The sequence below is a fragment of the Neopsephotus bourkii genome, unplaced genomic scaffold (assembly GCF_033783945.1).
Source record: "Neopsephotus bourkii isolate Nb327-2 ecotype Australia unplaced genomic scaffold, CSIRO-AGI_Nbou_v1 NB_1574, whole genome shotgun sequence".
In the NCBI taxonomy this organism is placed as follows: Eukaryota; Metazoa; Chordata; class Aves; order Psittaciformes; family Psittacidae; genus Neopsephotus; species Neopsephotus bourkii.
The window spans coordinates 6695632-6720621 of NW_026902050.1; the positions used below are offsets into that span (position 1 = coordinate 6695632).

The window sequence follows — 24990 nt, forward strand, 5'->3', positions numbered from 1 at the left end:
GGGAGTATCTTAACCTTTTAGCTGAAGTAATTTCATGTTTTTTCTGGCTTGATCAGCACCGAATTATTAAACTGTTCTGGTACTTGCTTAATAGGAGCAAAGGAAAATGTAGGTCAATACCTCTTCCCCTTTGTTTTTCATAGGTTTTACCTCATTTTCTTTATCCCATGAATAAATGGAAACCTGAATAAAGTCCAAACATCGTAAGGTGTGATGAGTTTGGTAGAATTCGATACGAAGGCATCTCAGCACACACCTTAACCACTTCTTTAGTACTCTCCAAGACTGCAGTGAACATCTGGAATAAGTAATGTGGTTCACAGAACAGGTTTGTCTGCTGCACCAACCCTCTCCAGGACTTTCCAGCACCTGTGAGCTTTCTAAGGGGATGGACTGCAAAGAAAACTTATTAATGGCTATAACAAAGTAAATGCTTTCCACACCATAAGCATCTTTTTCCTTTTTTAAGCTTCAGTAACCAGTGTTCAGAATAGAGCTTTGAACACGAATTTGAGGCAGCTTTTTTATCAAAACTTCTAGACAGAAGCCTTACCAGAGCTACCTGGGATATTTTTATTGCAGTTCCGAATCTGAACATGAAGGCACACTGTTGTTCAGCATTGGAACGTACTACACACTGCTGAGGATGACACAGAAATTCCTATGGCCAACAAGAAAAACCAACCATGAAAAAAATTTAAGGAGAAACTGAGGAAGAAAACTCCTCATGAAAAAAAGAAGAATAAAAAATTTGTACCTGGCCTGGAGTCTCCTTCAGACACCAAAGTGAGATTAATATAAATCCAGCCAAGCAAGACAAAGAACTGGGAAACCTCACAAATGCATTGCATACATTTTTCCACCAGGCTTTGCAGAGAATGAATTTGAATTCATTCAAAGTTGTCGCATTTTCCCAAAGCACCTCACAATCAAGATCAGATACTGTGAGCTTGGTCTCAGATAAAAGGAGTTTTCATTTTCTAGCAACTGACATCCAAAAAGATTTTAATTTTGTTTACTAACCAGATATAGAAATAACATCAATTGAATAATTTCATTGTCATGGAAAAAATAGAACATTTGAAGTTCATTTTCAAAGTATGTGTAGTTCTTCTAAAAGAAATGTAATTAGACGTTGTATAAACTATCCTTTTGTAGATAAATAGGTTTCTGTGTCTAAACCACAGGCTTTGATCCTCATTCAAATAATACTTCTGAGCCAACAAAGTATGGCAGAGGTAATGAAGATAGTCTAAAACTGAATACCAATGTTATTTATGAATTTTTTATTAGGTCATGTTAGAGACCAGTACAAGCCATGATAGTGATTACAAAGATAAAAATTCCACTGAACATGCACTGTACAGAAAGGGGTAAAATTTTACAGTTCTTAATGTAAATGAGGAAATCTCTTGTGAATCTCTAAAATATAGCAGTCATTGTTGGAAGTCTTACTGTAGTTAGTGCAGTACATATTTCTCAGGTGCTTGTGATGATGCAGTTAAGATTTCAAATAAGAACAAAAATGTTATAACAAGGCTTCCAGAAAAACCCAAACTTTCTCACTATTTTTTTTTTTAGTGAGTGAACACAAAAAGCAAAATGGAGAAGGTGTTTAATGTAGAAGGAGAAAGCATCATGACAGTTTGAACCATAGTCATGAATATAAATCACTTGATCGTGTCTGTAAATTCATGACTCTTGTTCTTCAAGGTAGTAAATGGGAGGTCTTAGCAGAGCAAAATCTTATGTATTGCTAATTTTTGTCTACCTTTTCAGCTGAGAAAGGAATTACAAGACTGCTTGAAAAAAACTGTATTTTTTTTCTTTAGCTATTCATGCATCAAGATGTGGAAACATCAAAATGTGTTTGACACTGTTATTTCATCAAAATCTACCATGTACTTTATTATTTTTTTTAAGCTGTAATGAGATAGCATTAGGGATACTAAAAACTGTAAAATTTTCCATATGCAAATGATTTGAACCTGCCATTAGTAGCTGACAATGTTATCTTTAGGATAGACTTCATTGCCTATAAACAAAGGGGGGAAAGGAGAATTAATATTTGCTTCCAGCTGATTGCTAGCTCCAATAGTTCATAAAGTTCAAAAGCATACCACCAGTAACTCTCAGCTGTACCCTCACAGCTCTGCTCCGCCATCTCAGGCATGCTCCAAAGAGGATAACATTGTCCACGTCCTTAAAGCAGCTTTGGGCTGCTGCACCACATTCCCACTGAAGCCTACTGAGGGTGTCCACAGGGCTGTAAGGCCCAACAGATGCCACTGTGCCACATCCCTTAAATGTCTTTGTGGATCCCCTCCTTCACCTTGACCTCCTTAGGAGTCAGTCTCTAGCAGCGGCCCTCATCTTCCTGCTGTTTCAGACAATGTGCAGAATATGGAAAGGTATTCTCAATATAAAGAAAAAAAAAAAAAGGCTGAAAAACCCCCAAGAAATCAGAAAGCTTAGTTCATTAATACTTATCCCTCCTCAAATATCTGAATTCACAATCTCAGAAAGCTAGAAAATTACTTCAACAGAGCTCAGACACTTTTTCAAGAAATACTGAGTTTTCAGAAAATGAAGGCACTATTGAAGGATGGAACTTGACAGAGTGTTAAATCTCAATTGTTCACAAGGCATGTCATAAACTGACAGACCAAGACTATTGTGGGTGCTTGTTCTGGAGTCTTATAGCTAAGAGCAGCTGTTAGGTTTTACTCCCAAGTCTTTGTTCTCTCAAGTTCTTCAGCTTTATGTGATTTATTTGTTTATGTTTCTTCCCATCTGAAAAAAAGGAATTTTCACTTCTAGTGGCAGATTTAGAGACCTCAGACACATTTTATGAACATGGACATGCCAAGGTTAACATTCAAGCTACAGTTTATTGCTTTGTATACAAAAAGTGCATTACATCATATGAAATCTAACTGGTGAAAAATTTAAGAACTGGCTTCAGAAAAAAAACCCTGCATATCTCAGGTATTAAACCTCTTTAAAAAGAGAGTCCTCCCCCATCCTTTGATTCCTTGCAAAAGGGGAAAAGCAGTCTTTTAAACCTCCCAAGGCACGTCGTTATCTTTTTTGCCTTCTAAAATTGATAAATTCACATATGTATGTGCTTAACTAAAGCACATACAGTCTGATAATTCACTTGTAGGCAAAAGAGACTCTTGGATTTAAGAACCCAAATCACCCCAATCTGTATTCAGGCTGTCAAAATGCACACTGACATAAAACAAATACAACTACCTACTTGTTCCAGTTTGAAGACACATATGCACAGACCACAAGGAAGCAAAAGAGTCTGTCAACTCCAAACATTCTTAAGTCATACACCAGGCAGATACAAAATAGCATTTATTTTCTAATGCTATTTAAAGCATGCCCCCTTAAAAAAAAAATAAAAAAATAAATCCCCCTCAAAAAAAACCCACCCAAACACCCCCCCAAAAAATAACCAAAAAACCTAACCAAAATAAAAAAGAGGACTCTCTCCACTTTCTCAGCTTGTGACGTTGTGAAGTTGCATACACACATTTACTCTTTCTTATAACCAGGTAGACCAGAAAATTTGGTTCTGTTTTTAAAATAAAGGTTAATATCTTCACTTCATTGAAAGAAAAAGAAACAACAAACAAGTATTTTAAGGCAAAATAGGGTTCGCAATACTGACAATAACCTAAAAACAATAAAAACCTTCAGTTAGTATATAGCACTCAAAACACACCTGATTAACTCCTAACATTATTATCCAAAATTTGTAACCTATTACTGGGTTTTTTTCCCCATATTGTTATTGAACAAAAGCTAAAATTAAAGATTGTCTCCCAGCTTTTGGAGTGAGGAAGAGATAATTTTGAAAGTATCTGCTTAATGAAATCATTGTTTTGACCCTTTGCATTTTTTGTCAAAGCTTGTCTGCTGTTTCTATGACTTTCCTTGTCCTTGCTGCAGATGGTTATCCAGCCAATGCCTGTGGTTCTTACTGCTACTGAGCAGGAAAAAAAGCAAAGCAACCATTATTATACAATGATTCCTCACCAGCTTCTTACTTATTTACATATTTTATAGCAGGGTATTATTCAGCTTTGTATTTTTTTCCAATAAAAATAATAGATGTTCATTGTAAGGAAACAAAAATATTAAAGGCTTAGGAGCTTTTTAAAGAAAGGGTAATATTTAATAGTCACATATTTGTAATAATAACTAAAAGATGTAATAACATCAGTGGCAAGAACCTTATTTTCTTATGCCTCTGTTTTTATACGGCAACCTAGTGACCACTCAGCAGTTAAACTAGTCTGTGTAAGTGACATTAGGGCTCATGCAGGCAGTATGGACCACCTCATACTTACAACATTCAAAATGTGGGAAACCTCAAAATTCAAAGACAAATGATATCTATTTACCATATTCCCCTCCTTGTTGCTACAGAGTGACTTCTTAAACTGTAGCCTTACGCATAGTGCAATGTTTGTACCACTACTATGAAGAATTAAAATCCTGAAAAGTTTAATATTCCCCTTCAATGCTTCTGGTTTATGCGCACATTACTCACAAATTCTTAAATGATACTGGCTTCAAGGTTTTCTCTCTAAACACAACAGCTGTAAGTTTGGTTTTTTGTTTTTTTTTTTTGGTGTTTTTTTGTTGTTGCTCTTGTTGTTGTTTTTGAGGGGGGAGGTTTCCTTTTCTTCCCCCTAAAAAACCAACAAAACCAAAACAAACAAAGAAAAAAATAAAACGAAAAAGAACCAAACCAAAACCAACCCAAACCAACTGATATTATTACAGTCACTTGTAATCTCAAGTGGTAGGATGAATGAAAACAGCACATAGTGCCAGAATTCGAAGAAAGCTTGAGGGGTTAGCAAGGCTGAAAGTATTGTTATGTAGGCACCGTGCATCACACCTCATACAACTGATGATGCAAAGAGAGCTATATTTATACCCAGGACAGAGAAACCCCAGTCTTCCTCTTCATGCATGGACTGACTTTACTCAAATGAATTGCTTTCTACTCACAGAAGACCTGGTGTGTACTGTAGGTGACTACTCTTTTTTTCCTCTTCCAGATGTCTGAATTAGAAAATACGATCCTCTTCTTCAAACCCATTGGATCTTCCTCTGCAAGCTCCATAAGTACGCTTGTCTTTCCTTGAATCCTAAGTTCAGAGGCAGAAGCTACAAACAATACAAGGGTACATGGTGCAGAGCATTTCCTTGTCTGCCATTCTCTATCAATAATTCTTATTTCATGATGCTCTGGTCACATCATGGGTACAGCAAACACCACAGAAACCCAGTCATGTTACAGTAGCTGAAATTGTTAGAAGCAGCTCCCAAAAAATCACCAGGTACACTTTTCACATGTCTGAGGAAGACCTCTTCCATGTATACCTTGAGGCATTAACACCATCATTCATTAACCAGAATGTATCTTGCAGCTCATTTGGGGTTCCTTAATACCACTGTCACCGCAAGGCTCAGCACCATAATTTTTTCAATTCCTCTATCCCATTAATATACATTGGGTTGGTTTTTTTTTTACCTTGTCCTTAAGTTACACTCTCCACATGACAAATCTCAAAGCACAAGTATATTACCTTGTGACCACCTCATTTCATTCTAAGACACTCTCTCATTCAATCTTCTCAGCCTCCTCTCCTTTAAACATCACCACAAAGTCCTTGACTCCAGCTCTTGCCACTACTTAGTATAATCAAGTGAGGAAAATATCTTAGTGCATCAGTCTGAGGTAGAAAGCTACTACGACCAGGTAATACTCCCCTCTTTGATGGCTGCTGGGAGAGAAAAATCTCCCAGTCCAGCCTGTAACTAAATGATTTTGCAACTTGAGTGACCCCATGATGCACAGGAGGATTGGAACAGTCACAGTCTGTGGAGAATTGGACACTTGAGCGCACCACAGGATCAGCCATAAGCAATGGCTCTTGAAAAACAAAAAGGTGGGGAAAACACAAAGAATGGAAAGACAGGAGCACGGAACTTGCAGAACTGAAAAAAAAAAAAACCAAAAAAAAAAAAACGCCAAAAACCACCAAAAAACAACTGGTGCCAGAATTTTTGTAGTGTAAAATTGGTGTCTCTACAGGATGCAGAAATGGCCATAGAGCATACTGATAAATTTTTCTCCCAGAGAGCAGGTTAAGTTTTATGTAGATGCTTGGGCAGCTCCCATAAGGACCCAAGGTTTCTACACTGCCAGTAGAAGAACTGAGTGTCTGTAATATTCTTGGGCAAAAAGGAAAACTATGGCTTATGCTAGAATATGAGTGGACAGTTGCTTTCATAGTGACCAGTGAAAAAGAATCACCTGAAGAAATACTTCTTAAATAATATAAATCATTAGCAGCATCTGTGCACAGCCTTTGTAATTAATTATCCTTACAGTTAACATTGAACCCTATTATTAAGGAAGTGTTGATAAAGAAGCAATCCTTTATTAACTCTACAGATTTAACAATGCATCATGAACTCTAGAAAAATCTTTGCTCCAAGGAAGGAATAGATTGATTACTAGAATGACCTTGTACTGTCTGTAGAGTTTACTAGAGTTGAATAATGAATTTCATTTTGGTTGATAATATACTTTTGTGAACACATATAATTATCACAAATTAATTTTAAAATGAATAAATTAATTGGGAAATTAAAACAGATTAAGTCATTACTGTAGTAATATGAAATTTTGCATAACAGTCCTAATTTATCATGAAGGAATTATGAATGCTAATGAATTAAGTACTTGACATCTTTTCACAAAGGAGTATCTTTACCTAATTTTAGCCTGAGAAGGTTTTCTTGTAACTCTCACTGAAATCCTATTTTCTATTACAAAGGGCCCCCTAGGTTGCCGATTTTACCAGAAAAATTTTCCAAATAAGAAATTCAGTATGACATTTTTCTCCATGAAGCATTATCAAGAAGATCTCCTAATGCTAATGTGTTTATATTTTGTCATATCTAGTAGTTAATGGTATTGCTGTGTCATACAAAGGAAGAAAGGAAAAGGTACAGTGGTCTTTTAAAATAGGTGTAGAATTTTAAAATAGGTATGGTGTCATACATATGTGCACTGTAGGGCACATATGTCTTCTCTACAAGTGCACAAGTCTTCTGTAATTTTTTTTCATTGTCTTTTTATGTAAGAAGGAAAAATGTAAGCTTCAGAATACATGGGTTCACTTTTAGTACTTCTCCATCCAGTTCAAATTCTGTACAGTGTTATTATCCCAAAGCTGTATTCCAGTAATATTTATCTCAAATCAAAAACCTGGCTGCAACATTTGACACTCCTTGAATCACCATTGTCAGACGCAAGCCAAAGGAGAACACACTTCTCCAAATGGAACTATTCTAAGAAAAGAAAAGAAAAGAAAGACTATTCCCAAAAGGAAGTACTACTTGGAGTAATTGTGCTAATTCTAAATTCAGTAAGACAATGCTTTTAAAGAAATGATCATATCCGTTGAAGATGTTTCTACCTGTTAAATAAGATGTAGATTACTAAAAATCGTCAAGTAAAAAAAAAATAAAAATCTGTTTGCACAAGGGCATATAAAAGTGCACTGTACTTGTTAATGAGAGTTTATTAACAAATAATGGTAGGAAAAAATACAAGCTCTCCAAATATATGCTATCACTTTTACTTTTTATTTTAAAATCCATGAAATCCAGAAATTCCTGCAATTTCTCCAAAGGTACTAGTTACAGAGTTATGGTTGCAAAGATCACTGTATCCTCCAGACAAATCTAGGGAAATCTTCCACTTTATTAGAAAAAAATAATAGTCCACATCACTTACTGGCTTTTCTTCCCAGGACCTACACATGGTGTTTCACTTAGTCTGACTTTGTTTTCTCCCCAGATTTCCTACCGGGGTGATCCTCCACCCCTGACGCCTTGCCTTTTATTCCAATCCAATAATCAGTGCTGAAATCGTTGCAGTCTCACTGCTGTAAACACCAGCTCTTGTCTAGACTCTCAATTACAAAAGACTAGAAGGTCAGTAGTGATGGAAGGATATATGTTACAGACTTAAATCTAAATTAATATAAAATAAGGACTTTGTTAAGTGCAAGACTGCTCTGTATGAATTAGAAGTACAGCTGGTGACATATATACAAAGAGAATAGAAAGCAAACTCTGGCAAAACAATGAGTAGAATGCCAAAGGTGGTGTCATACTACTGACATAGATATCATTATTCACCCACAATAAAACATCTCAGGATCATTGAAAATAAGCTGAGCATTTGTAGTTACAATTGTTCAGGTGGAGATACAGAGGTAATAAAACCAGAAGAGAGTAGGAGAGGGCAGGGCAAGGAAGGGCAGGGAAGGGCAAGGGGCAGGCAGCAAAACATGTATTTCAACTGTGCATACAATTCCAAGTTTTTCCATCCAAATTCAACAACAGAATAAAACACTTCCATTCTTTTTTACATTTTTAACTCATCTTTTTGGTGATGTAGTAAGCTTACATAGTTTCAGCTTTCCATAAGAGAAAAAGAACTAAGACTTAACACTGAAGTTCAAAGGAAGAGTAGGAAGATCCCAGAAAAAAGGAGGTTAGGCAGAGTCCCTCCATCAGAAGACTGACAAGAGTGAACACCTGACTGAAATTGCTAATCATATTTGAAGAATGCTCCACAGAAGAGACATTTTGAAGGGCACTACTGGTATACATATTAATTTCAGCTGCTTTTAGGAGTGATTGAATTTATCGTCTAGGTGGGATGCGGGAGGGGGTAAGGCACAAGCACAAACCATCAGATATAAACCATTGCAGATAACTTCAGAAGATGTGAGATTATCATAATTTCAGTTCAAGAATTGTGTCCATATACTTTAAACAGATATGTCTAACTATACATAAAGAAAACTTCTGTATGTCCAGAAGACATATGCTTTTAAACGTAAAATACTTTCATAGGACAGTGTGCTAATTAAACAGGAACAAGATAATAACATTTTAGAGGTAAGATACAAAAAGCAAACAAACAGAATTAGGGAAATCCAGGGTGCTGAGACCAGAAAGAGAAAAAATGTTTCTCATTGAAAAAGGCATGGAAGTAATTTCCCACATCCAGCTCTATTCACTTTCCAATGACACATGGCCATGCTAGAAATTGCTGTTGTAAATTTTACCAATCCTATTCTTAAGCACTAAATGCACTGAAAGTAATGCTGCTAATCACAAGCACTGTAGGTTATTGCCTTTCTGCCTTACCAAAACTAGATCACAGGCATCCTGGTGAGAGGCACCTTGTAATCTATGCTAATTCATCAGAATTCCATAAACCTAGCCATCATTTCTGAAATCCAGTGCTAACAGGGAGGGGTGTAAGTGAAGCACCAGAAAATACACAAGCAACATCCTGCAAACTTCCCTACACATCATTATGCAAAATAACACCATTTTCTGCTATTAATTGCAGTAATCTCGGGTGATAGCTTATTGTTATTACAACCCAGGACAGTAATACACCGGATGGAAAGGATAAATGACTTTTAAATCTCTCTTATCTGAAAACAATTTAAATTCAGTAATGTTGATAAAATCAGCTAAAGCTTCCCACATAATCTAGTTATGGTTCCATTTGGTTTGAGAACAAATCCTTGTTATCTGTGTTGCCTTCCATCCCAGGCACAATTGCCTTCATACAACATATTAATTCTATAAATCATAGCATTATGCAGTTTAAATCAGGAAAAATAATTTTCAGTAATGTTACTCTAAGGTATAATTTCAATCTTGCTTCTTGAAGGCATGTTCAAATATGTCCTCCAGAAATGTGATTGCTTTGGCCAGAGTCCATCATTTCCATCTGCTCTTAATGCTCCTCCCCCAGTACCCCATGCTGCACAGAGGACTCCTAAGTCAAAAGTAACTGCCATCACTTCTTTCCACAAGCAAAGGCTAAGAGATGCAGCTTCTTATAGCTTGGAGTTTCCACTTTCACAACTGGGTTGTTGTTGAAAACCACAGACAGAAAAGCTCATACGTCAGCTACTGAGCATTATTTGGTTTTCAGGAACTGATGTAATTTGTTTCATCTCTCCCCAGTTCATATCAATGAGTTTTGTTTTACCTGTCTTAGTCTGGGCTCTGAATACCTCCAGGGTGGAGGCTCCACAGCCTCTCTGGGCAACCTGTTTTAGAGCTTGACCATCCATCCTCATAGCAAAAAAGGATTTTATGAAGGCAAAAAGCATCATACGTACCAATGCGAACCCCATCATCCCAATAAAGATGTCTTTCTGCACTCAGAGTGTCATTCAAAGCGACAATGAGTCTCATGGGTTTTTTTCAGCTGTAGGAAACACAGTATTTTTTTTTTCTCAGTTTCCTCGGGTAATTAATCACATTTCATATTTCTCAAATGTTAGAATGTTTTAAAATATATTGCATACCACTCAATTTATCTCCCAGTCATCTTCCTAAACCAATCCTATGAAATTTAAAGGAGGCCATTAGGAGGAAAGAAAAACCAGCCATAAAGCTCCAGTGCCATCATACCTGTATCTTCTCTGAAGGCTGGTAGTATTCTATTTTTTTGTATTTGTGCAAAAGAAGATTTTAAATTGCAGTCAACCTTACCTGTATAAAGGTGTATTATCGGGCTTTTGCCAAAAAAACTATATCTGCTTCAGATACATTCATAAAAAGCTGGTTAAAATTTTAATAGTCCCTAAAAGCCAGTGTCTTTATCCTATTTATGACAAAACAGCCTTCTACTAAATTGTTTTCACATTACAATTTTTTTTCTTAGAATGAAATTATCACGTTTTCTATACAATTAATTAGGACTGCAAATCCTCCTCTTACTGCAGGAATAACTACCTAATAGTTTTAAGAGTACTGTTCAAATAAGATGAGCCTGAAAGCTCATATTCTTAATCTTGCTCTTTTTTGTTGAAAGTTGATGTTAACTAAGGAAAAAAATCCTAAGAGTGTCATAACTACAGAAGTTTGAGCAGAATTTCCTGCTAAGAAGATCAAAGCTGTTCCCCTTACTCATGGAGCATAGGGCAGATCGTTGTGCTGCCACAGATAGGCATGGGTGTCATGCATTAATATGTAGAGATTGGATAACAGGATGTATCTTATATACAGCATGTTCTTGGAAGTCTCCTCAGATGTTGACTTACAGGAAACAAGATATTGCCTCTGAAAGAGAAAAGACTTTATTAGTCCAGCTTGATTGTTTTGTTCAGAAAATAAATAAAAAAAAAACAAAAGCAAAAAGCAGAAAAACAGGTTAACAAATTTTTTTATATTTACAAAAGACTTCACAGTTGGCATCTCTTTTCATTTCTGTTTGTCTGCAAACTTCATATAACCTATTAGCAATTGCCAAACATGCATTAAAATCAACATAGCAAGAGAAAGACAAGGAAATTTCTCTGCCAAATTAGAATACCTTCATTTATTTATGCTTCAATTAAGAAGTAAGTGACACTAAAATCAGCAGGTACCACTGTCAGCCCTAAGAGGGGAACTAGAAAGGGAAAAGGTGAGAAAAACCTGTGGGGAATACTATAAAAACTGCTTAATGCAAAGTGTCCCAAAGGCATGACACATCCTAGTCTACATAATTTATTATCACTCTTTTCTGCAGGGCAGCACTCAGGACTTGCAAGCAGAGAGTGAAGCACTAATGACTGATGTCAGGGAGCACTTCCAATCTCTATTAAACGTATTGCACAATACCTTGGCAAATTGGGCAAGACTGGAAGCGACATGATAATCCTGAATCTGCATTTTTTTAAAGGCATTAAAAGACCTATCGAAAGGTATGCCGCTGCAAGATAAAGCACACAGTTTCTGAAAAGGAGACTTTAATCCATCAGATATATGCTATATAAATAGCTCTACTCTGCTAGACCTGGAGCTTTAACTGGAACAGAAGTGCTGTTCCCATTTTTATTTTTTATTTTTTTCCAGTTATCTTGTTTTACAGCTTTCTACAGTATAGTCCTTAGCCAGCACAGACCGACATTTAGGCAATTACTTTCCTTTACTCTTAAAAGAAATACAATATCTGATGGTGGCATATGTGCAGAGTACAGAAATTGCCGAGTCTTACTCCAAAATCTTATTACACTGTTCCATTTTCTCATTTGATGTATAATTATGGTCAATTAGGACTGAGAGCACTAAGGTCAGCTTTGCCCCTTTAAGTGCATTTGACACCAAAGCGCTCTATTTTAGTCTTGCCAGTGTAGCGTGTTTAAATAAAAATGATGCACAGGGAAAAATACATAGGAGTTGGGTTCCGTCAAAGCAAACTTAGAATATGCTTCCTGTGAGCAGTCCAAATCCCAGAGCAGCATAAAGCTTCCCAGATGAGGGGAAGCCTTATAGGCAAGTTAGCATAAAAAGAAAGACAATTTTTATTTGATAAAGAGCCAAACATCTTTTTGTGTCCATTTTGTTTGGAATGTAATTTTTTGAGCCAGGTGAGCTTGTATGATGTTCTGGCTGGTCTCTATATTGTGTTGCAAAGGTCCAGCAGTTAACAGCTCTCAAAAACTTGTGACTCACCCTTGCTCCTTTCCAATTGTGATACACTGAATATGAGTAAAATGAGCCTAGTTCCATTCAGCGAATACACAGCTCATACTCTGAGTCTTTGAAGAAACCACAGGTATCGGCTCCTGTCTGAAAGTTTCAAAATGACCCAGTTGGGACACAATAAAATTACGTACAGCACCAAGAAAATTAAATGTAAGGTAATAGCTCATTAGCTTACATAAGAGACTGAACTGCATCATACTTGACAGGAAAAGTAATACCTTAAATTTTCCAGACTTTGGTATTTTAATGGTTACACAGGTAATATATTTTCACCAAGTAATGCCATTTGTCAAATGCTTGAAAATAATATTATTTTTCTCAAATGAAACTTTGGTCATTTCCACAGAGTACCTGCAGAGGCAACCAAGTAAGGTTAAGGGGAACTTATGGCTCCTGGTTTCTCAACTGAGGATATGAGCACCTTTCTCTGTAGCATATGCTATCGGTCTATGCTGTGTGATCAGCATGGATGCATTACTGCTCCACTTTCTTAGAACAGCTCCTTTGCAGCCATGCACCCACTGTGAATCATTGCAGCAAAGTACTAAACCACAATACTAATCAGGAAGCTTCACCGACTAAAACACACTGCTTTCCAATGCTAACTCCACAATAACTGTCTAAACAGCTGTTTCAAAAATGCACTATTTATTTATTTTTCTACTGGATTTGCAGCTTTAATGACATTATAATTACAGCAAAAATACAGAAGTCACTTTAATTACTGTAGTAATTGAACTAGACTAATGTGCTGGAACTATTTCTTCCAAGACAAACTAAGTTTTCTAGTATCTTATTTTTTTGTAACATGCTAGCCAACATTTTCAGCCTCTGCTTAGTCTACTCTACTTCAACAATGCTTTGGAAATTGCAGAAAAAATTTCAAATGTAAAGGAAGTGTATATGATGCATAGAACTGTTCAAGAATGAGAATGGCCTGAGTACTTTGCTGACTCAAGGTGCCAACACTGTGCTCCAGGGCTGAGCCAAAGCTGTATCCATGAAAAGCAATTACATGTGTTCTGTTGCACAAGTACTCCTTCAGTTACTACTAAAGAATAAAGTGGAAACTGAGCTATATATAAATTCATAGAACCATGGAATTATACAGTGGTTAGGGTAAGAAAGGACCTTAAAATCATTGTAGTTCCAGCCCCCACTGCCAAGGGCAGCAACACCTCAGACTAGACCATGTTGCCCAAGGTTCTGACCAGCATAGCCTTGAACACTGCCAGGGATGGAGCATTTACCACATCTTTGGGCAACTTGTTCCAGTGCCTTTCCACCCTCACAGTAAAGAACTCCTTCCTTATACCTAACCTGAACTTCCCCTGTTTTAGTTTGAACTCATTATCTCTTGTCCTATCACTACAGTCCCTGATGCAGAGTCCCTATCCAGCATCTTTGTAGGCCCCCTTCAGATACTGGGAGGCTGCTATTTTCTATAAATTTCAAGTGTGAGAATGTCTGGAAACGGTATGTAAATGATCATACTTTCTAGTTACAGTACCTCTCAAAACAGAAAGAAACATTTCACTACATTTTCCTTCATACTTAATACACAGAAATGCTGGTAATATTGCTGTCAAATTATTGTCAATTATAGAAGTAAACCAGGCCATGCCAGCTAAATCTAGAAACAAAAAGTATTTTATATTTTAATTACAGTAATTATGTGAGCCTGGAGTAATTACTGTTCCCAAGAGCTGATCAGTCCTGTTCTCCATTTTGCCTTGTGAATGAATACCAGAGCAGAGTCTTTGGATTGATTGCTTCCATTTACAATGCAGAGCATCACCCTGGCTTGGTCTTGGTGGCTGTCTCATAATAGAAACCTCTGCTGAAAAGAAGACACATTGTGTTTGAATGTGTTGGGACAAGGAAACACTCGATGGTGAGTAATTACATACAAATTAAACTATATAAGAAACAGCACTGTAACCATTTTATTTCATAATCCAAGCCAGTAATTAAGCCTGTACAACATTATGTTTATATGGATGAAGACCTTGAAACAGGTATACCAAGAACTGCTCCCCAACTGTGCAAACAGTAAGTTTCTTTAGTACCAGACTTGGATAAACTCTCTTTAAAATGTACCTTGAAAACTGCATCTGCTCAGGGTCATTGATTTTAAAACTGCTAGACTCAAAACAAAGACTTTGCCTGCTTGTCCTGAGACAGTCAGTGATGCAGCTGCAGGTGTAGACATGCTTAAGCAGGTGTGGGTTTTTTCTTCCAGCTGGCTCCAGTTGCAGAAGGTATTTACTGCAGTGAAACAGCAGAAGCACAGCTTCAGCTTAGAACTGTGCAGACATACTTCCCCTTCTGCACATCCCTTCCAACAGCTCAGGTTCATATTACCCTGCCTGCACCATGGGCAAAATCACTGTGCTAACCGGGCAGTAGGGGGACTGAAATAATCTCAAGCTGTCACAGATACAGAGCTGCTGCTTAAACTTTGGAACATCAAAGTCCACTTCTAGCTGAACTGAAGAATCAAAGATACTGGATTGAAAAAGGAGATTTCTCAAGCATATTAAATAAACTAGTGAAAATTTTGGCCATATGAAAGTAGAGATAGAATATTAATTTCAAAAATACTGTGACTACAGAAATACAGTATATGCTAATTTAGAAGAAACTGCAAACATGTTTAAATGCTAACACATTTAAATGCTAACGCATATTTAAACATTATATAAAAACAAAATCTGAGTGGCGTAGTGGGAAGGTTCATATCTGAATGTTACCTTCCCAAGAATTCCTGAGAAACTCTGCCTAATAACCTATTACAACAGTGAGCAACACAAGTGCTTTAATAAACCATTAATAAATACTTGCTAAGAAGTACTTAAATAGAGCCAAGCTAATAAGTATTTCTAGTATTTTTTAAATGCTATTCTATAGATAGATGCTAATTAGAGGATAATACAGGCATTTATCCAAAACCCATTGGATATTCAGGCAACACTAGATGAGAACTTTTCATTTGCTTTATTCATACAAGTTATCCTTAAAATAGCCACTGAGAATTGCAACCTATTTATTAAAGATCTCCTGACAACAAGTTTAAAATTACTTTCAGTTTCCTGCTACAGTCGAATTGAAGCATTCTGAGGTTAGATAAGCTAATGTATGTTAATGACTTAGGCTTCCATGTCTGGATATTTAATATCAATTCTGCCTAGTTGTTCTCATGAAACTATGCCTACTCCATACATATTAATTGTTAATGGATATTTAATCATTTGTTTTCACCAAAATCAAAGCACCTTTCAACCTGAGCAAGTGTTCAAAATATATTCACTCTGTAACAGGCCTGGAGTTTGACTTTACATGGATGGTCATATCCAAATGACCAAAACTACAAAAGAGATAGCTCATAGTTGTGTTCCAGATTCCTTTTATTGCTTGTTTCAGAAATAAGAAAAGGCTGGCAGGTGTCTGTTACAGGCAGTTAACCTCTACTCTACTGTGATCTTGTGGGGTTCTAACAAGTGAAGGTTCGCATTCAATTTTCCTGCTATAAAAATACCAGTCCCAAGTCAATTCCATTCCTTATTATATTAAAAGTCCAAACAATGGATCTGTACTGTGGCTGGCACATGTGCCAGTGTGTAACTTCCTCATTGCTCTCCACGTGAAAGTTTATGTTAATTTTTAATTCAACAGCATTAGAACCAGCTACTGATTTTGTTATGAGTCTCAAACTCCAACAGTGACTGAGGTTTCCTATCTACTAATGATTATATGATTGAAAAAACCCCACTAATGCATGTGCTTCATTCCCACATTCTCATGCATTCTTTCTCAGTCACTGGTGTTTTAACATGGTAAAGGAAAGAATAACTTTATCAGAAATTATTACTATTATTATACTTAAATATGCTATTGTATCACTTGGAGTCCTTGTCATATGGTACCTAGGGTCAATACTGAATAGAAACACTAGTTGGACTTTACTCTGCCGTAAATTAACCCTGCCAAGGACATTTCAGTTTAAAAAAACCCAAAACCCTAAAACACAGCCTTGAAGTAGATTCTGTGGGTGCAGACAAGCCGTACATCTCCCTCACTCTCTGGAAACATTCAGCTATATTTTTACCATATTCAAAGACTTTTTCAGTATTTTGGGAATTACAAAGATTACATTCACCACCTTCTGGCCTCTGCTTTAACTACCACTGATGTTTTGTATTCCTCTCATTCAATAAATGTTGTTGCTGAGTTTATTATTCTTAAATAGAATTTCCATAGATTCTTATGTTAACTAGGAAAATTAAAACCAGCAGATTTTAATGCCAGTTAAAATGACAGTGCTTTGAAAATGACTTATCTTTGATTTTCCAAAATATTTTGCTTCTTAGTAAATCTTAAAGGAGAATGAGGAAGGAAAAAAAGAACAATCCTTGAAGGTACTGCTCCTAACACTGAAAATTATTGCAAGATCTTTTAAAATGGGGACTTGGGATTTGAGTCTTGGAACTAAAGGCTTATAAAAGATGGAAGCAAGGACAGGCAGCCTGGAAAGAATACAGGGATGTTGTCCGGGAAGCTAGGGACCAGGTTAGGAAAGCTAAGGCCCAGTTAGAATTAAACATGTCTATGGATGTTAAAGATAAGAGGAAGGAATTCTATAGGTACATAGCAAATAAAAGACAGACTAGGGACAACACAGACACCCTCTGGAAGCCATCAGGAGAACTGGCTACCCTGGATTTTGAGAAGGCTGAGGTTCTTAATGACTTCTTTGTCTTAGTCTTCACTGGCAAATGCTCTGACCACACCACCCAAATCTTGGAAGGCAGATGCAGGGACTGTGAGAATGAAGACCTTGGGCCCACTGTAGGAGAGGATCTGATCTTAAGAACCTGAATGCACACAAGTCCATGGGGTCTGACGAAATCCCTCCACAGGTCCTGAAGGAGCTGGCAAATGAAGTTGCTAAGCCACTGTCCATCATATTTGAAAAATCATGGCAGTAAGGTGAAGTTCCTGAAGTCTCACCTCCGTGCCTGGCAAAAGCTTGGAGCAGATTCTCCTGGAAGGCATGCTAAGGCACATGAAAAACAACAGGGTGATCGGTGACAGCCAGCATGGCTTCACTAAGGGGAAATCCTGCCTGACCAATTTGGTGGCCTTCTATGATGGGGCTACAGAAATTATGGACGTAGTAGAGCAGTTGATGTCATCTACCTGGACTTGTGCAAAGTGCTCAACACTGCCCCACACAACATCCATGTCTCTAAATTGGAGAGACATCAATTTGATGGATGGAGCACTCGGTGGATAGAGAATTGGCTGGATAGCGAACCACAAAGATTTGTGGTTCATGGCTCAATGTCCGTCTGGAGACCAGTAACAAGGGGTGTCCCTCAGGGATCGGTGTTGGGACCAGTCTTGTTCAACATCTTTGTCAGTGACATGGACAGTGGGATTGAGTGCGCCCTCAGCAAGTTTGCCAATGACACCACCTCTGTGGTTCGGTTGAAACGCTAAAGGGAAGGAATGCCATCCAGAGGGACCTTGAAACACTTGTGAGGTGGGCTGATGTCAACCTCATGAAGTGTAACCATGACAAGTGCAAGGTCCTACACCTGGGTCAGAGCAATCCCAGTCACAGCTACAGGTTGGGCAGAGAAGATCAGAGCAGCCCTAAGGAGAAGGGCTTGTGGGTGTTGGTAGATGAGAAAATTAACATGAGCCAGCTTTAGTGTGCGCTCACAACCCAGAAAGCCAACTGTATCCTGGGCTGCATCAAAGGGAGTGTGACCAGCAGGTCGAAGGAGGTGATCCTGCCACTTTACTGTGCTCTCGTGAGACCTCACTTGAAGTATTGTGTGCAGTTCTTGTGTCCTCAACAGAAAAAGGACATGGAGCTGTTGGAACAAGTCCAGAGGAGGGCCACGAGGATGATCAGGGGACTGGAGCACCTGCCGTATGAAGACAGGCTGAGAAAGTTGGGTCTGTTCAGCCTGAAGAAGAGAAGGCTGCGTGGAGACCTCATAGCAGCCTTCCAGTACCTGAAGGGGGCCTATAAGGGTGCTGGGGATGGATTCTTGATTTAGGACTGTAGTGACAGGAGAAGGGACAACAGTTTAAAACGTAAACAGGAGAAGTTTTGTTTGGATATAAGGAAGAAATTTTACTGAGGCACCAGAATGGGTTGCCCAAGAAAGGTGTGAATGCTCCATCCCTGTCAGTGTTCAAGACCAGGCTGGAGAGAGCCTTGAGTGACATGGTTTAGTGGAAGGTGTCTCTGCCCAACACGAGGGGGTTGGAACTTGATGATCTTAAGGTCCTTTCCAACCCTAACTATTCTATGATTCTATAAAAATAAGATACTTATAAGATCTTTTAAAACAAAATATTTACATTGGAAATTGTGACCTCATAGTAAATGTAGGCTTCAATGTCAATTGTACCTAAAGAGTAAAGAAAGAAGTTTACATTTGCAGTGTGGAAAGGAACAGCATTAAAACTAGGACTGTGCCACTACTAGAGACCAATAGATTCCTAATTATTATCATTACTGCATTTAGAGACTGCATGATCGGCTCAAATGTTTACTAATGTTTCTTCGAGAAATGGAAAAGCCTCCCTTACTTTTTTCCTTAGGTCAGTCTCCCAGGATGTCTAATTTTCCACATTTCCCAAAAATTCATTGAAACCATCTTTTCTGAAATGTACTGGTATTTTTATTTTATTTTACTGTTACAGCTTCTTACCTTGTCTTAAATGTAGATGAATGGCTAGAAGCTAATCCTTTAAAATACCCTAAACACTGCTTTTCATGCAAAAATGACAATAATAATAGCAATCTCTACCACAGAACCATAAGAGAGGAAATAATGCACATCCAGGGAAAAAAAATCCAAATGTTGAGTCAATCTGGTATTTTTTCCACAACATACATAACGGAAAATACTGTCATTGCAAACAAATTGTAAACAGTTTCCCTGAAGAGAGTGCAACCTGTAAGTTTTGGTCAGGAAATAAACTCACAAGATGTTTTATTGCTTTGTTGCTTAACAGAAGTGAGTACAATAACAGCTTTGTTATTTTAGGCCTGGACAAAGGAGTACATAGAGCTGTCACCCATACCTATAGCAGCCACCCAAGGCCTTCAATACTTATGGCAGCACTAACCAGACAAATCACAGCACTATTTCTTAAAAGCATCCCAAACTTCCACAAAACTAAAAATAAAGAAATAGAAGCTTGAGTATTTTTCTGGGTGATATGATTGGTACAATGAAAATAACAAATGAGAGATCCTCAGGTTGAATGCATACTGTAGAGAACAAGGTAGCTATGCAATTAGGAAATGGGAATGCAGTTTTGAAGGCCAAGACCTTCCTGCTTTCATGGAAGCTGAGTTGGAGCCCTGGGCCCTGCACAAGTGAAACAAACATATTGTGACAAAGGATGAAGGTAGCTTTTAGCAAAAGGAGAATAAACCAGAGAAACTAGACCACTTAAGTGTCTAGAAGAAGGTGATTAGTTGTATCGGAAGATGTTAGTCTTTTGTTAGTTGTATCTGAAGTAAGAATGTACAAATTTAGATACTGCTGTGGATTTACAACACTGAGGTTAATTCATATGGGACAATCTCTGTCATCTCCTGAATATCTCCTAAACATCTCTTCCAGAAACCACGCATGCATAGGCAGACACCTGGTGTATAAAATACTTCCATGAATTACTGCCTGCAGGACCTCTAACTAATTTCCAGGATTATAAATTAAACACAAATAATATTTCATGTTGTTATTTGCATTAGCAAAAATATAAGCATTACTTATTTTTACCTCAATAGTAGCATGACTCCAACTTCATTTTTATCTGTACATTCCTATTGTTGCCAATTTCCTGGTTTTTAAACTATGCTTTATTCAGTGTATCTAAAGGAAACTCTGGCACTTTTGCCACTAATGGCAGTCTATGGATACAGCACTGATGCACGAATGAGGAGATTGGGTCTGCTTGAAATGCAACACTATGAAGGAGCATACAGCATAAACCAAAATCCTTAGCTCTGAATGCTATGGTTTGTTACAAATAAAACAATAAATTCTGTGAACTACAAGTCCTTCAATCCTTTTATACAAGCCTGAGCATTTGTAAAACTTCTTCAAAAAATCATTTCAGAAGAATCCTTTGAACTGTCTGGTGACTTTTCCAAAAAGTGTGTACTAAAAGACAAAGGTTGCAAAAGCACCCTAAGGTGCTTAGGTTTAGACACTTCATTTTCCAAAATTTCCATCATCTCAAGGTTAAAATGAAGTATATGTCTACTGATATATAATGGAAAAGCTTTTTCCCATTGCTTGAGAATGACCTCTGCTTTCCTTAAACATGCATGTATTCCATGCATAAATTTAACTTCATATTAAAGCCTTGTGTTGTTTGTTCGGTTTTAATTTTAACTTCTGCTGAATTAAGCAGTGACCTTAATCTTAGAACAAGAAAAAAGGAATGTGTGTTGTAAATTGTTTGAAAGAAAAAAAATGACTGGTGAGGTAAGTGCTGTCATCACCAGTTCAACATAATAACTGCCTTCTCGAAGCGAGAGAGGAGCCAATGCAGAGAGGTGCAATGCTGGACCTTGTTCTCACCAACAGGGAGGGTCAGGTGGGGAATTCAAAGCTCAAGGGCAGCCTTGGCTGCACAGACATCAAATAGAGGATTTTAAGATCCTTAGGGCAAAGAGGAGGGCGCACAGCATGCTCAGTACTCTGGAATTCCAGAGGGCAGACTTTAGCATCCTCCAGGATCTGCTTGGTAGAGTAACATGGGATAAAACCCTGGAGGGAAGAGAGGCCAAGAAAAGATGGCTAATGAATGATGCATATCAACAAAATGAAAGTCAAGCAAAAATGCCAGGAGGCCTATGTGGATGAACAAGTAGCTCCTGCACAGCCTCCAGCACAAGAAGGAAGCCTACAGAGGGTGGAAGCAAGTTCACATAGCCTGGAAGAAATCTAGAGAAATAGTCAGGGCAGCAATGGATCAGCCTAAGAAAGCTGAATTCCTCACAGAATTAAATCTGACCACGGATATCAAGGGCAACAAAAAAAGCTTCTGTAGGTACAGTCCGTGATAAAGGGAAGACTAGGGAAAATGTGGGTCCTCTCCAGAAAGAAACAGGAGACCTGGTTACCTGGGATATGCGTAAGGCTGGGGTATTCAATGATTTTTTGGCCTAGGTCTTCACTAGCAAGTGCTCCAGCCACACAGCTCAGATTACAGAAGCCAAAGGCAGGGACTGGAGGAATGAGAAACCACACACTGTACGATCATATCAGGTTCATAACAATCTAAGGAACCTGAAGGTGCATAAGACCAGAGAACCTGATGAGATGCATCAGCAGGTCCTGTGGGAACTGGCACATGAAGTGTTTAAGCCACTGTCCATCATAGTTGAGCAGTCGTGGCAACCCAGTTAAGTTCTTGTTGACTGGAAGAGAGGAAACGTAACCCCCATTTTTAAAAAGGGGAAAAAGGAAGACCCAGGGGACTACAGACTGCTAAATCTCAACCTGGTGCCCAGCAAGATCATGGAGCAGGTCCTCCTGGAAACTATACTCAGTCACGTGGAAAATAAGGAGGTGATGGATGACAGCCAACATGGCAAAACTGTGCTTGACAAACTTGGTGGCGTTCTGTGTACGGTCACAGTGTTGAGAGATAAGGAAGAGCCACTGATGTCTAATCCACCTGGACTTGTACAAAGCATTTGACACTGTCCCACATGACATCCTCATCTCTAAAGAGAAGTGACATGGATTTGTCAGATGGGCTGCTTGGTGGATAAGGAATTGTCTGGAGGATCACACTCAGAGTTGCAGTCAACAGTTCAATGTCCAAGTGGACCACTGACAAGTGGCACTCCTCACAGGTTAGTTGAGACCTGCACTGTTTAATATCTTTAACAATCTTGAGGGATGGACCTGTTCAGACCTCATGAAGTTCAACAAGGCCAAGTGCAAGGCCCTGCAATTGCCCCCAACCTGAGCTGGGGCAATCCCAAGTGCAAATACAGGCTGGGTGGAGACTTGATTGAGAGCAGATGTAAGGAGACAGACTTGGGGGGTGCTGGTTGACAGGAAGCTCAATGTGAGCCAGCAGTGTCTGCTTGCACCCCAGAAAGCCTACTGTATAGTGGACTGCAATAAAAGGAGTATAACCAGCAAGTTGAGGGTGGTGATTCTCCCCTTCTACTCTGCTCTAAAGTACTGCATTCAGCTCTGGGGCCCCCAGGATAAGAAGGACATGGACTTGTTGGAGTAAGCTCTTAGGAGGGCCACAAGGATGATCTGTGGGGTGGAACGCCTATCCTACAAAGACATGCTGACAGAGCTGGTGGTGTTCAGCCTGGAGAAGAAAAGTCTCCAGGGAGACCCCAGAGCAGCCTTTCAGTACCTAAGAACCAACAAGAAACCTGGAGAGGGACTTTTTGTAAGTGACAGGATAAAGGACAGTGACTTTAAACTAGAAGAGGGTAGATCAAATATTAGGAAGAAATTTTTCACTATGAGGGTGGGGAAAAACTGTAACAGGTTGACCCAAGAGGCTGTGGCTGCTGAAGTGTTCAAGACCAGGATGGATGTGGCTTTCAGGAATGACTCTGAGATTCTGTGATCCTAGTCTAGTAGGTGTTCCTGCCCATGGAAGGTGGTTGGATCTAGAAGATCCTTAATGTTCCCCCTAGTCCAAACCATTCAGTGAGTCTATGATCACAAGAAACAATGCTGACAGGCCTTGCATATTTAGAGTCTGAGGAGGAAACAAGTTCTCTGGCCTCTTTACTAAAAGAGAGGCTTGTAACACGACAAATATATCCCATACAAGCTTACTCACACGCTTATACATCACTATGCTTTGGAAATCACACGGCATGAAAACAGTTGGCTTCAGCACCATAATTTGGAGGTAAAAAAATTCTGCTCTTTTCATAAGCAATTTAAATAATTCCAGAAGATGAATAAAAACTAGTGCTAGTTTTTAATCTTCTACCAATTCTTAGCATCAAACACTAATTATTTGCATTCTTGCCCCCGTTGAAACAAATCTCTATGTATGCCAGAATATGGCTTGACAACATGGTCTAACAGTCAGCATGTCAATGTAGCGAAAATTTATGTATTTAAGGCCATAGTGAAACCCAAACAAGTGAAAACTAAATCAATAACAATTACAGCTTCCCTATTAAATGTGGTGAAAAAGTAATGCTCATGTATTAATAGGATGCTTCAATATTCACAATGTCTTATTCCTGCTCCATGAAATCAGCCAGATGATTGAAACTTGTATGCATTAATGTTTTGCTAATAATACTTATTTCACAAATGTTAATGGCTCACCTGTAGATTCTCCATCATCCCAGAACAAGTTCCCAGAAGCAGCATTATTGTCATCCAGAGCAATTATAAGTCCCATTGGATTCTTGCGGCTGTTGAAAGAGAGATTTTCTGTCTTACATCTGTAACAAATATCAAACCAGTCTGAATGCATCCTTCATGTTCATTTTGAGAATGTGACGCTTAACAGGGCTGCAATACTTTGAGAATTACCTTAGATTAGCCCTTGGCCGCCTTTCATTTTTATGTCAATTTATTAAAACACATGGCAAGTTTACAAAATGCTATGCAAATAAACCTGGAATTAATCACTGCACCTGTAATGTAAACACTTGTGGAAGTGAAGTGTGGCTCACAGTTACCCCCATATTTCAAGGTGAAAATGCAAAATACAATGGGCTGCTACTGGTTTGTAACCTGAAAGTCCCAAGGCAGGTCTTGATAAAACAGATAAAACCACCCAGTTTTAAGTCATACCTGGCAACTGTTGTGTTAGCTGGTTGTTGAGTAGGGTAGACGTAGCCTCCTCGCAAACGGAGTCCCATTTTGTCTGCTGGCAGGTACATATCAGTCCATTCTTTTCTTACTGAGATTTTTGCTCCCTTATTGGCAGGGAATTAAAAGAGAATGGGTACCTTGCATTACTCTTTGCTGTGAACTTTTTCTTATGCCATGAGTTTTATCTTAATGCTTCCTTTTAGAAAAGGCTCAAATTATGTAAATATCTACTTGCCAATGGGCATATAAAGGCATTGATTCATGCACTTAACCCACCGCCTTTCTTCCCTTATCTCACCATTTCCTTCCTGCACGGTTTATTTTAGGTGTCTCTCACCAAAGCAGGGCTAAAAATCTTATGTCATCACATCTCCATTTACAAAATCTCCCCACAGCTTCCTCTGCATTTACTTACCGTATCATACTCATACCACACAGCATCAGGTATATATGCTCGAATTGAAACCACACCCTGAAAGATGAAAAAGAAATGATATCCAGAAAGGAAGAG

At 38.3% G+C, this 24990-nt stretch overlaps 1 protein-coding gene and 1 long non-coding RNA gene across 2 annotated transcripts in view; one reads left to right on the forward strand and one right to left on the reverse strand.

The window, feature by feature from the left end:
- The window catches only part of LOC133222193 (uncharacterized), a 400427-nt gene that overhangs the window by 123761 nt on the left and 251676 nt on the right, over positions 1-24990 (forward strand). The gene's annotated exons all lie outside the window — the stretch shown is intronic.
- Positions 11053-24984, reverse strand: LOC133222052 (sucrase-isomaltase, intestinal-like). The gene is made up of 5 exons (XM_061371397.1): positions 24895-24984; positions 24459-24583; positions 23985-24073; positions 18994-19043; positions 11053-11205 (listed from the first exon to the last, which is right to left on the reverse strand). The coding sequence occupies exons 2-5, from the start codon at positions 24545-24547 to the stop codon at positions 11053-11055; spliced, it is 381 nt and encodes a 126-aa protein (XP_061227381.1). The 5' UTR covers positions 24548-24583; positions 24895-24984.

Excerpts from the sequence above, each read along its gene's own strand:
- LOC133222052 (XM_061371397.1), bottom strand. The coding sequence starts at position 24,547 with ATGTACCTGCCAGCAGACAAAATGGGACTCCGTTTGCGAGGAGGCTAC. Across the intron at positions 24,074-24,458 it reads GCTAACACAACAGTTGCCAG|CCGCAAGAATCCAATGGGAC; the intron begins GTATGACTTAAA and ends CTCTTTCAACAG. Across the intron at positions 11,206-18,993 it reads ATGAGGTCACAATTTCCAAT|AGGCAATATCTTGTTTCCTG; the intron begins GTAAATATTTTG and ends TTTCTCTTTCAG.